At 46.8% G+C, this 12,759-nt stretch overlaps 1 protein-coding gene across 3 annotated transcripts in view; it reads left to right on the top strand.

Annotated features, from left to right (window-relative positions):
* Positions 1-12,759, top strand: part of MTOR (mechanistic target of rapamycin kinase) — a 106,030-nt gene that overhangs the window by 5,988 nt on the left and 87,283 nt on the right. For 2 of the 3 annotated variants that reach the window (XM_073316890.1, XM_073316891.1), the window contains exons 7-19: positions 588-863; positions 1,208-1,316; positions 2,112-2,298; positions 2,476-2,604; positions 4,214-4,458; positions 4,965-5,180; positions 5,871-6,076; positions 6,720-6,842; positions 7,253-7,342; positions 7,436-7,528; positions 8,080-8,214; positions 8,594-8,723; positions 12,394-12,644. In XM_073316890.1, coding sequence (XP_073172991.1) covers positions 588-863; positions 1,208-1,316; positions 2,112-2,298; positions 2,476-2,604; positions 4,214-4,458; positions 4,965-5,180; positions 5,871-6,076; positions 6,720-6,842; positions 7,253-7,342; positions 7,436-7,528; positions 8,080-8,214; positions 8,594-8,723; positions 12,394-12,644 — 2,190 coding nt within the window. Of the gene's footprint in view, positions 1-567; positions 864-1,207; positions 1,317-2,111; positions 2,299-2,475; positions 2,605-4,213; positions 4,459-4,964; positions 5,181-5,870; positions 6,077-6,719; positions 6,843-7,252; positions 7,343-7,435; positions 7,529-8,079; positions 8,215-8,593; positions 8,724-12,393; positions 12,645-12,759 lie in introns of all 3 variants that reach the window. The other variant, XM_073316892.1, reaches the window with a different exon arrangement.

Consider the following 12,759-nt stretch of genomic DNA (forward strand, 5'->3'; position numbering starts at 1 on the left):
TTATATGGAGTGTTTAATTTAAGCAGTAACTTGGCACCAATTAAATTTGAAATGAAGGTGTTTTTGTAGGGACTGGTGGGTTCATAGGAAGTGGTTGAATGTGTTGGAAGTGAGGGTCAGGTTAGTGCCCAGTACTGTTTAATCGTGTGAAACTCAGCACACTCCTGCTAGACTGTGAATTCACAGAATTACAGAACTGTAGGGCTAGAAGGGACCTCGAGACATCATCTAGGCTATCCCCACCACTTCCAACCCTGCATCCACTGTCTTCTCAACCAAAGGGAACAGCATTTCCCATGAGAGTTAGGGCCACTGCCATACCTAGCCTGCCTTGTTCAGTGACTTTCACTGCGTGACCCTGATTCTTTCCCACTCTGAAGCCAAAAAGAGAATTCTTTGCCCATGCTGCGTCACTGCTGGCCACTTGGCAGGAAAATCTATTGCATGGAAGGTCCCTGGATGTCACGTCTGGTTTGCAGTTCAGTCCGTGCTAGACAGCCCCCTTGGTGTGGGGTCCATGAGTTTGTTTGTTGTGTGTGTCCTCTTCTGTTTAACTGCCTTTGAAAGTGTTTTTTTTCTGTGCCCAGCGCCTTAGAGAGGAGATGGAGGAGATCACGCAGCAGCAGATGGTGCACGACAAATACTGCAAAGACCTGCTGGGCTTCGGTACAAAGCCTCGGCACATCACCCCTTTCACCAGCTTCCAGTCTGTACAGCCCCCACAGTCGAACGCCTTGGTGGGGCTCCTGGGGTACAGCCCCCATCAAGGAATCATGGGGTTTGGAGCCTCGCCTGTCCCAGCAAAGTCAACGTTGGTTGAGAGTCGATGTTGTCGGGATCTGATGGAGGAGAAGTTTGATCAGGTGAGCTGTGGGCTTTTCTCTAGCGGCCTCCCCAAATCCCCTGCAGAGAGGCCAGACTCTTAGTGTGACTTCCTTCCATTCCCTTTGCTGGGAGGCAATATGGCCCAATAGTTGGTTCATGGTTACAACCCATTAACTATATTCCTGGCTCTGATGCTGGTTTCCTGTGTGTCCTGGAGTGATCTACTTAACTTCTCTGTGCCTCAGTGTAGTCCTCTGTGGCACAGGTATAATTATAACCCTTCCTGAGGAGTGATGCAGCAGAATGACAGTGGAAAACCTTGCGATCTCCACATGGCAAGGATGACAGGGCACCCTTTAAAGCCCAACCCCTCTGGTTTCAGGTGTGCCTCTGGGTTTTGAAGTGCAGAACCAGCAAGAACTCTTTGATCCAGATGACAATCCTCAATTTACTGCCACGGCTGGCTGCTTTCCGGCCTTCTGCCTTCACAGGTGAGGGGTCTTGCAGCTGGGCTTTAGCTGGGGGTGCAGCTGAAGGTGAGTTGGGGAGGTTCTAGCTCACGTGGTCCCGTTGACCTATGTACAGGTAATGCAGCAGCAGAAATCCTGGTGTTTGGCATTGTACAGACAGGCACTTTGATTCCTACTTTAAGTAGTGAGAGTTACTGTCCTCTGGATAGTAGTCCTTGGTATCCGGTGGGAGCTTGCTGCTTTGTAAAGCTGGCAGAGTGAAAGCCCTTGCCTGGACTCCATGTTGAGGGCCTTAATCAAAACAGTACCTCATTTTCATGCACCCTCAGCATGCCATGTTCCGTGCTGATCTGTACCCTCTTCCTCCCTTCACTTATATCCCAGTTACCAGCCACGTCCAATCTGGATTTCCCGTCTGTGGATGACAGAAAATCCCAGCTGGCCTTTCAAAAGTTGAATCACTCAAAGTGCTGAGAACAACCAAAGTAGTTGGAGTTGGAGGAGCACTGTCAATATGGCTCTAACTGGACTTACCTTAAAGCTTTATTAGTGTCTCTCTTCACCTCCAAATCCTAGTCGGTCACTGCAGTAACAAGTAATAAACTCCTTGGAATCTTGCTTACGGGAAGCGTCTTTTAATGACTATTGCCAGGTTCTCTCTTACACTGTTTCTGTAGTGGGGACCGTATGAAAGGGACGACTGAGCTTTTAGCCACACAGGCCACTAGGAATTTGGTTTCTCATAATCTCAAAGTTTGCTTCCCTCTATGAGGCCAAATGAACTCATTGATTGTCTTGTTCTGCTCCTGTGATCAGCTGATCAATACCTTCCGGACACAATGAACCACATCCTGAGCTGTGTGAAGAAGGAGAAGGAACGAACAGCAGCCTTCCAAGCCTTGGGATTGCTTTCTGTGGCCGTGAGGTCTGAGTTCCAGGCCTACTTGTCCAAGGTCCTTGAAATCATCAAAGCAGCACTCCCACCAAAAGATTTTGCCCACAAGTGAGTGTGTGAAGGTTAGAGAGGATCTTGGATAGACACCTGCTGATCATGCAATTTTGGGTGTGACAGCTTATTAAACTGATAGGTGTTCCCATGAGACTTTGATAAGTGAGAGGGTTGAAGAGATACGCAGGATTGCACTCTGAGATAAATAGCTCTTATGGTGTCTGTTTTCAGGAGGCAGAAGTCCATGCAGGTGGATGCTACAGTCTTCACCTGCATCAGCATGCTGGCACGAGCTATGGGACCCTGCATCCAGCAGGACATCAAAGAGCTTCTGGAACCCATGTTGGCCGTGGGACTGAGGTAGATATAAGATATGTTAGGGAGTTTTTCCATTAGCCACTGGGTGGCATTGTTGGCCATGAGCAACAGTGATCACTGTATGTATAAAAGTGAGTTATGAAACTCCAGCAGGCAGATTTCTTAATCAGCCTCAGAGAAAAGCCTGTCAAATGCTTTCCCTTAGCAAACACTATATTGTTGTCTGCCTTCCTGAGTTGCAGGAAATAGTTCCCTGAGTGTCCTGCTTTAGGGAAATTCCTAAGACATTCCACCCATGCCATTGAGAAGCCAAATACCAGGATGAAAATAACACTGGGGTGTTACTAATTTAATTCTTTTTGAGATAAGGGGTGAGAACTAATCTTTAGATCCAAGGAGCCAAAAAACCAACTTCTTATGGAGTATAAATACGCCAGAAGCTATTCCCTTTTCTTGAGAAGGAATCCTTCAGCTCTTGGGATGGCAGCTGGGGTGAGGGTGTGCATTCGAGTCAGCTAATTCGCACACTCCCCTCAAAAGTGAAACATACCAGAAAAGACACGATTTTCAAACACGGGTAATTTTATCCCGTGACCAAATCCAGCCATGGTTACACTTAGGTGTGTAAAATGGATATATGTGTCTTTCTGCTGCTCTGGTTATTCAAGCTCAGCACTTACCCATGTCTGGAAGTCAGGGCCAGCATTTGAAATTCAGCATGTGCGTGCATTGCTGTGCTGAGCTTCCCATGCCATGCCTGGAGCTGCCAGCTCGACTCCTCCACCACTGTCAGTGCGTACACATTCTGCTGGGAGGAGGTTAGTCCTCTGAGAAGGCAACAAGCCACAATTTGTCTTCAGTGTGAGATGTCTCTTGGGTTCTGAGAACGTGTCATCATGTAAAGAATTGCTCTATAAAATAACTAGTCCAAGCAAAGTCAAGAGCAGACTCCCCTGCTTCCCAGCACTCACACTCCTTTTAGGCAAAAACGTGGGCAAACAGGAAAACCTTGAAGGCCAACGCATTCCAGCTGTGTCAGACCCACAGGGGAAGTGAATTCGACGTCTGACTATCCTACCTCTAGCCTTCCCCCACCTTCAGAGTTCATATCTGGGGACTCCTAACACAAGTGTCCCAGCTTATCTCCCCTCAGCCAGGATGGCGGATACGGATAAAAGCAGTCTTTCAAACAGCTAGCTCCCAGGTTGCACAGTGCTTCATAGACTAAAGTGAACTCCTGGACGTGAATTGGTAGCCTTTGCCTACAGAGTATAGGAATGAGGCACCCAACACAGCAGGTGCTACTAAAATAAACCTGCAGCTGCATTCTGCTCTCTGTGAAACATCAGAGCAGTGTTCAAAGGTAGCCCAATGCAGAGTGCCTTGCACGACTCTCCTCTAGAGTTTCACCATGCAGATAATTCCTGGTACCGCCTAACACAACAGTGTGGGCTAGAATCCAAGCAGTTGGTTTGTTAGCTCTGGTGTTAGCACGAAGGCAGCTGTGCTGCGATAGTTGGTGTTGCTGTGACATTATAAACACCCCAGGTGATGCTTTCATGGGCAAAGTTACAGTCATGAATGAGAAGCCAAAACATGAAACTATTCTTGTTCCTGTCCTAATGAGTGTCTGCCTGCTTATCACCCTCAGCCCTGCTCTGACCGCTGTGCTCTATGACTTGAGTCGCCAGATCCCCCAGCTGAAGAAGGACATCCAGGACGGACTGCTGAAAATGCTCTCTCTCGTTCTAATGCACAAACCTCTCCGGCACCCAGGCATGCCCAAGGGCCTTGCCCATCAGCTGGCCTCTCCCAGCCTCACCAACATCCCTGAGGCCAGCGACGTGGGCAGCATCACCCTCGCCCTGCGCACACTGGGCAGCTTCGAGTTCGAAGGTAAGGTGTGAAGCAAGCAGCAGGGTGGATGTGAGAGGCGTTAGGGCTCTCCCAGAAAGCGTGCATGTCAGTATTGTCGCTGCAGGCTACGGACGCTGTAATTAAGGTTGCAGAACAATATCCATGGCCTGCGTATGTTCCCACACCTGAATTCACTGCAGAGTTTTGGGAGTCTTCTGGAAAGCGTCACCTGTTGAGGGTGTGCAGTAACAAAAATATGTATATACTGTAATTAGAATTACAATCCAGAAATGGATTTAAAAGCATCTAAGGAAGGACTTGCCTTTTCCCTAGCTGGCACAGAAGAGAAGAGCTGACCTAGCTCATGCTCTGGCTGACTCCATCTACACAGCTGCTTCTGTTACAGGAGGAGAGACTTTAAACCCAACAGTAACTGTGTCCCTCACACTCAGTCTGCAGCTCCATGTTTGTATCCCTGGAAAGTCCAATCTCTGAGGTGTAAACCTGTGTGAGAACCAATCTCTCTTTTCCCCACTCCCATCCAGGCCATTCTCTGACCCAGTTTGTCCGGCACTGTGCGGATCACTTCCTGAACAGTGAGCACAAGGAGATCCGGATGGAGGCGGCCCGCACCTGCTCTCGCCTTCTCACGCCCTCCATCCACTTGATCAGTGGTCATGCCCATGTGGTCAGCCAGACTGCAGTGCAGGTGGTGGCAGACGTTCTCAGCAAACTGCTCGTGGTTGGGATAACAGACCCAGGTAATGTGTTGGGTTAGCCACTATACAGCTGTCTGAGCCTGGACAGAGGGTTGTGGTTGTGTTCAGGCTTGTTTTCCGATAACCCAGGCAATCGCTTTTTCTAAATAAAATGGATTCCAGACCTCTGAATCCATCCCCAGATTTGGGAGTATTAGCAGAGAGCAAGTGCAGAGTGATGTAACCCCAGAGATTCTCTGTTCTAGGTGGAGGCCTCAGAATTTCACTCCCGCCTCTTGCCTTGTTGTATGAGCCTGTCCCACATCACAGTCTCAATTGTTATTACTCAGGAGGGACCAGCTCCTTTTGTTGAACCTCACTCTCTTTTTCCCCTTTTACTGGGTGGATTCTGTTAATGGCTGAATGGTCACCTGAGTGGTCACCTGGGGCTGCTTTGCCCTTTCTCCATGGTGCTTCCAGTCACACTAGCTTTAGGAGCAACAGACTGTCTTGGACATGAAACCTGGGTGTCTTGTTTGGCAGCACAGAGTAATAGTGAGACACCATTGGGTAGATTCTTCAGGGGTCTCGCTCATTGGGGTCCTTGTACACATGCTCCAAGGTTTTGGCAGGATTGTTCATTAACAGTAGCTCTCCGGTGAAAGAAGGTGGTATGTAATTTAGTGTGTCTGTCAAGATTGTGTCAGAACAGCAGTTGAACATGAGCGAAGACAAGTGATCATGCTCTTGCAGACCCCGATATCCGTTACTGTGTGTTGGCCTCCTTGGATGAGAGGTTTGATGCCCATCTTGCCCAGGCAGAAAATCTGCAGGCTCTCTTTGTGGCCCTGAACGATCAGGTGTTTGAAATCCGAGAGCTGGCTATCTGCACCGTGGGCCGGCTGAGCAGCATGAACCCTGCCTTTGTCATGCCTTTCCTGCGCAAGATGTTAATACAGGTAACAGAGACAGGGAGCTAAGGATGGGGATGGAGTCCTTATTAACTGAGGTGGGGATGGTGGCATTAAAGAATTCAGACTGTCCAGCTCTAGAACAGCTGCAGTGCAGTGTTGGTCTCCCTTTCTGGAAGGCCATTAATAACCCAGCTTGATACTTCTAAGACAATGCTTTCCTAGTGAGTGTTGACATCTTCATTTTATTTATTTGCACCAGCGGCCCTCAGAATTCTATGCGGTTTGCAGTCACCAACTTCCATGTTAGGGTGGAGAGGACAGTAGTAACTTCAGGTCCCAGCATGGGCAACGCTTTTTGCCTTGAGTGGAGGGGCCTTCTGTTCGGACTGAGGTGTAGTATCACATGCCCAAGAGTATAATCCCACAGGCTTTCCCTCCCCATTAGGGTTGGGTCTGGTTGCACTCCATTCCATTTTATGCAAATTAGCCATGGCCTCATTTGGGCACCTTTGGCTGATCCCGTGTATACAGCTTCTGAGATTGCTTTCTCATTTGACACTTGAGTTGTGGAGGAGGATGGGATCAGTCTTGTTATTTTGCTCTCTTCCGTTGTTTGCTGCCTTATGTGGAAACGCTGGCTCTCCAGCCTTCGCTCTGCTTGAATGCATCTGGTTTGTCCTTTGTGCAGATCCTGACGGAGCTGGAACACAGTGGTGTTGGCAGAATAAAGGAGCAGAGCGCCAGGATGTTGGGTCACTTGGTTTCCAATGCCCCACGACTCATTCGTCCGTATATGGAGCCCATCCTTAAGGTAGGGCCTTCTTCAAATTCCTGCTGACTTTAGGTGGAGGAGATCTTTTGGCACACAGGTGTATCACACAATAACTGTGACCATGAGCAGCACCATTTTCATTGCTCTGTAATGGCATAATAACCAGACTGGAGTGTGGTCCCTACTACAACCCGGAGTGTGGTCCCTACTACAATCCTGAGTGTGTGCAGCTGCTTGATCTGGATAGACATTGGATGTGCAGAAACCCGAAAGGTGTAATAGAAATATGTTGTAAATCTTTGAAACATACGTTGGCACCGATGAGCATCTGTTAAGGGCTTTGTCTTACTGGCATTTCCAGTGCAGGAGTCAGGGAAGAGATTGCTCAGTGCAGGGCAGGGGGGAGAAGTTTCTCAGAGGAGTCTAACTTTTTGTATGTCATCAAACAGGCATTGATTGTGAAACTGAAAGATCCTGACCCAGATCCAAATCCAGGGGTGATTAATAATGTCTTGGCCACCATAGGGGAGCTGGCACAGGTAAGGGTATTGCAGCTTTATGTGGAGGCATTATCATTGCTGCCTAATCCTGTAACCGTTCTAGATGAGAGCCCTTCCTTCCTCTGTCTACAGGTCAGTGGGCTGGAGATGAGGAAGTGGGTGGATGAGCTCTTCATCATAATCATGGACATGCTCCAGGACTCCTCCTTGCTGGCGAAAAGACAGGTGCGTATATGACACCTGCCCTAAGCCATGCTGTCCTCTGTGACCAGAAGCATACAGTAAAATGTCAGTGCGCGCAATGAGAGCTACTAAAAACCGTTCGCTCAGAATATCAGTCTCTCCTGGAGCGCCGAGTCCGTTCTTGATGGAAATTGTAGTGCCACTCTGTCTCGTGACCAGGGTGTTCTGCCCCATGGCTGGAGAACCCAGCGTAGGTCAGTAGTTTTTGTGGAAGACACTGGCATCAGGCTCAGTGCTGCAGAGACGTTTCCAACACTGACTGAAGGAGATGGAGAAAAACGTCATATCTCCAAGTGGTGTGGTGTGTGTTGTATAAGCCTGAGGTTTGTAGGTTGCCAGGTGTTAATTGACTTTTCACCTTCCCTTAACAAAGAGACCCTGTTTGTGGAGGCTTCCAGTGTCAAGGCCTATGGAAGGCAATCAGAAGTTGAGATGTTTTAAAAGAAGAAAAATGACTCTGGTGTGACAGGACAACTAGTAACTTGCTGCTTGGCCTGGTCATAACTAACCATTTGGGGCTATATTTGTTCCAGGTGGCTCTGTGGACGCTGGGACAACTGGTGGCCAGCACGGGTTATGTGGTGGAGCCGTACAGGAAATACCCAACCTTGCTGGATGTGCTGCTGAATTTCTTGAAGACCGAGCAGAACCAGGGCACTCGGAGAGAGGTAGGAACTCAAAGCTCACTTCCCAGTGGCAGCTTCTTCTGCATACTTCCATGAGAAGGCGAGGTCAGTCATGCTAACCTTCTGAACGAACGACTGATTTGTTGTTGGGGTTGATTGAGGAATAGTTTGGCATAATGGGCAGGACTCTAAAGGGGCTGTGAATGGAAGCTAGTTAAGTTGCTCACTTCAGTGGATGGGAAGAATCAGTACACTCTATTTGGAATATGATGGGACTGTCTCTCCCACCACCCGATCTTCTTCCCCTTCCCTCCTCCAGCTACCCAGAGCCCTGGGTTCAGGCTTCATTTAATGTTTTGATCTTAGCATGGGTGATATGCCTTGACATGCCTTCTCTTTTTTGATTTTTCTCCCTTGCTAGGCTATCCGTGTACTGGGACTGTTGGGGGCTTTGGACCCTTACAAGCACAAAGTGAATATTGGCATGATTGACCAGTCACGAGACGCTTCGGCTGTCAGCCTGTCGGAGTCTAAATCCAGCCAGGATTCTTGTAAGCAGAGGGAGACTGGGGAAAGAGTGTGCACCCTGCACTGTTTAGTTTGAAAGGGTCCTTGGTTTTTACATCCCGCACAGGAACTAAAGATGAAAGTGACGTAATACAGCATCTTGGTGGTTTCCTCAGTACTGAGAGGTGGGCTAGATGGATACTAACCAATAGTGTTTCCCAAAAACTCCATGGGCTTTACACATAACCAGGATTTTCACTCAAAAATGAAATGACTTAAGCTACGAAAAGGCAGCATTATCTGTAGCCAGGGCATAGGACAGAGTGTCAAGAGACCTTAGTTTTTTCCACAGCTCTGCCTTTGAGACTTCAGGTGAGTCACATCTCAATACCTCTTTCATCATTTGTTAAAAAAGAGCTAATGATACTGACCTGCATTTGTGACATGCGTAGAGATCTATGGATGGAAAGCACACAGTATTAGCATTCGTATGCATGAAACAGAAAATACTTTGAGGGTTCCATGCCAAGCTCCTTTTTTTAACTTGTTGATACTAGAGGGTTCCTGTTGACTAGAATTAGAGGTGAAAGTCAAATTCACCTGTCACATATCTCCCTGCCAATTTTTGAGGTTTTACAATTGCACCTTCCTGTCTTATAAAATGTCTTTCTCTTCCCTGTTGCTGTGTGAAAGGCTAACGGAAATGGGAGACTGCCTATATAGGGGAAATCTGAATACACATGATGTGGTCAAATGTGCAATAAAATGACCAATAGAGAAAAATCTCCTCTAATTTTTTATCTGTAATGATCTTGGGTGCTACTTGCAGCAATAGTCTATAAATTTCAGGCAAATGTGTGGGGAATTGTTTAAGCTGATGGTGTCCCCTTAAAAATGTTACATTTAGTTGACAGGGTTTACCTAGGACTGCTTGTCTACAAGGTCACAGCACCACTCCCCAAGAACTGTTTGACTCCTTTGAAAGTTCTCCCCGTTCCCCTTCTCTCCTTTTCAAGGGAATGCAGAATACAGTGGTTTTATTCTGAGAATGAAGATCAACCAGAAAGACTTTTTAAACAATTACCAGCTTAAACCTAGTTTTTCTCTCTCAAAGTACCTTCTAACCTGTTCCATTACGTATTCTTGCACTAGAATGAGCTTTGTTTCAGGAGCACAGGCTTTACTGTCTATTGCACAGTTGAGTGCTTTAGGCCTTTATTTCTGTAACTCCCTGGGGGTGCATGGTGTCTGACAGACAAATTACACAGCCCTCTGCCCTGCGGAGCTTGCAATCAAAATAAAATGCTGAAACCATCTAACCAAAACACTTTCCAAGTAGGTGTCCATGGAGTATGTCAAACTCCTACAACTGAGGATATCAGTAGTTTTACCCCCTTACTTTTATCATTGAATTTTGGTGCTAACGTAAGTAGAAGTTCATGTGGTTGCTTCAGCACAAAGTTCTGCCCACGTCCCTCGCTCCCTGTCTGCAGTTACCCATGTTGTGTACCCATTTCCTGAACAGAGAGCAATTATCCTGAATTGCTTGGCGATGGTGCGGGGACATAGACAGGCAGCTGTTTGCCAGGTGTTTGCTTAAATGAAACCATCAAACTGGCGTCACAGTACTTTGGTTTTAGTAGGAATTTTTATTGGCACTTTCAACTGTTACAATAAAAAATATAATACCAGATGGAGCGTGATAAACTGTCCCTGAATTCAAATAGATTTCTAAGCACTTTCAATATAGCATCTTGTAAGGCAGTAAAAAGCTCCCTGGGTTCAGCTGTGAAACTGATTTGTGTGTGTGTGCATGAATTTCACTATAAACAAAATAAGAGAACAGAACAAAAATAAGTAGCCAGATTATGAGCATCTCCAGATGTGAAATTCACTATAACTGACTTTACATTAAGTTACAGGTAAAAAATAAACACCCGGGATGGAAATAGTTCTATTGACATGTCCACTCAGCCATTGGCAAGGTTTTCTTTTATGAAATCCAAAGAATTCAGTGGCGCTCTGCTGGATTTCCACTAGTGTGAATGAAGTCTAGGTATGGAATAAAAAATACCATTTAAATTCGTTTCCAAATACTAATACAAACAGAGAGGGATGAGAGTGCAAACGGAATGTGGTTTCTTTGTAGTAGAGCGATATATGGTGATACAGACGTTTGAGTAAATTTTCAAAAGGCCCTTAGGGTTTGTCTACACTTGGAAATTTACCAAAGTACCTATTCCAGAGTAACTCTGTGTGGATACGCTCATATTCCAGAATAGTTCTCTTGGTAAATTTCCAAGTGTAGACAAGTCCCAAATGACTTATGAGCCTAAATCCCTCTGAATGTTAATGCCACATTTGAAAATGGGACTGAGGCACTTGAGAAAATTTTACCCGATAGCTACAAATTAGCATACTGCTTACCATATTTTAAATACCTGATTAGATGGGAAAAGAAGGAAGGGAATGTTTCATCTTTAAAGAGAGAGAGGAAGAGGCAATCAATCAAATGTAGCTTATTCCCAGGAGAGGTTTGTATTGCAGAATATTATATAAATGGGATGTGAGAGCCAGTGTCTGTCATGCTCCAGCTATTTAAAAGTGATTTACAAAGTCAGACGGTCAGTCACTGCAGTGCATCCAGCCATGGAGGCAAACGTCTTAGGTGACATGTGCTAGGCTCTGGCGCACTCACACCTTTGGGCATGAGTAAGTGTGTCCCTAGGAGAGGAACGTTGGCCAAAATGGCAGAGTTGTCCCTTCATTTTTTTACAAAAGCAGAGTGGGATCATGAATTTTCCTCTTAGGTGGCCACCAGGGACGAGCAGTGGTGTAACGAGCAATCAAAGGGCAGATCGTGTTATTGTTGAGACACTAGTCTTAGCTCTTGTTGTTGTGTTGAAGAACTGCAGCTGAGAAGGATGACCGGTAGCTAGGCCAGAACCACGAGTGTTAAAGCTGTATGGTTAGTGATAGCTTTTAGTTTTCTGGGGGCAGACTCCCCTCTCCTGCACAAAGAGCATGGGAGGGGAGCAGGAAAACTCTGCTCATTTCACCTGTTTCCCCCAAGCTCTTGTGACAGAAGAAATTTTGGAGAGAGGGGACTGTTAATCTTGGAGCTGTGCCTCTACCCAACCCCATAAATCCTGGTGACCTGACAGAATCCTGGGGATTTCTTCTGCAGTGAGCCAAGTCGGTGTTGCTATACCGTTCTGTCTTCCTCAGTAGCACGTCTGCAATACCATTGCCTGGGTTCCCCTCTGACTGTTTAGCAACATTACCCCATGCATGGAAGAAGTGTCCAGGCTCTGTAGGGGCCAATACTCTGGAGATCATACCTCTCCTCTTCCACCTGTTCCTACCCTGAAAGCTTCTGGGCTCTTTCTATAAACAGAGTCTCAGCAAAGAAGCAAGTGCAGTGGGCAGATTGGGGTGCAATGTCTTAAAGATGCCCCTCCCCTTCTCTTATTCTTTTGGTGCAAAAATTGAGATATCCATGCAGCCAAGTTTTTTTCTGTCCTCTAAATTTAGGAATACAACTTTCAGGGTCTCAGGGCTTTGGTTTAAGTTCCCACGGACTGGTCATCTCCTCTGAGCATGTTGTTAATGTAAATTCCTCTTTTCCCCCCCATTAGCCAGCTGTGTCTGAAGTGCAGCATTGGTGTGTATTGTGTGTACACATGTAAGTGACTCTTCCTTACCTTTTCCCAGCTGATTACAGCACCAGTGAGATGTTAGTGAACATGGGAAACCTCCCTCTGGATGAGTTCTACCCTGCTGTCTCCATGGTAGCCCTGATGAGAATCTTCCGAGACCAGTCCTTGTCCCACCATCACACTATGGTCGTCCAAGCCATCACCTTTATTTTCAAATCCCTCGGGCTGAAGTGTGTGCAGTTCCTGCCCCAGGTCATGCCAACGTTTCTCAATGTAATTCGGGTTTGTGATGGTGCCATCCGAGAGGTGAGTGCTAGGAATTTGCTCCCCCTTCCCAAAACAAGAATCCATTGTAAAGAGAATGTGACTGGCTTTGGGTGCTCCTGCACTGAGTGTTGCTGCCAAGCATGCTGCGAAAGTG

The sequence above is a fragment of the Lepidochelys kempii genome, chromosome 18 (genome assembly GCF_965140265.1).
Source record: "Lepidochelys kempii isolate rLepKem1 chromosome 18, rLepKem1.hap2, whole genome shotgun sequence".
Lineage (NCBI taxonomy): Eukaryota > Metazoa > Chordata > Testudines > Cheloniidae > Lepidochelys > Lepidochelys kempii.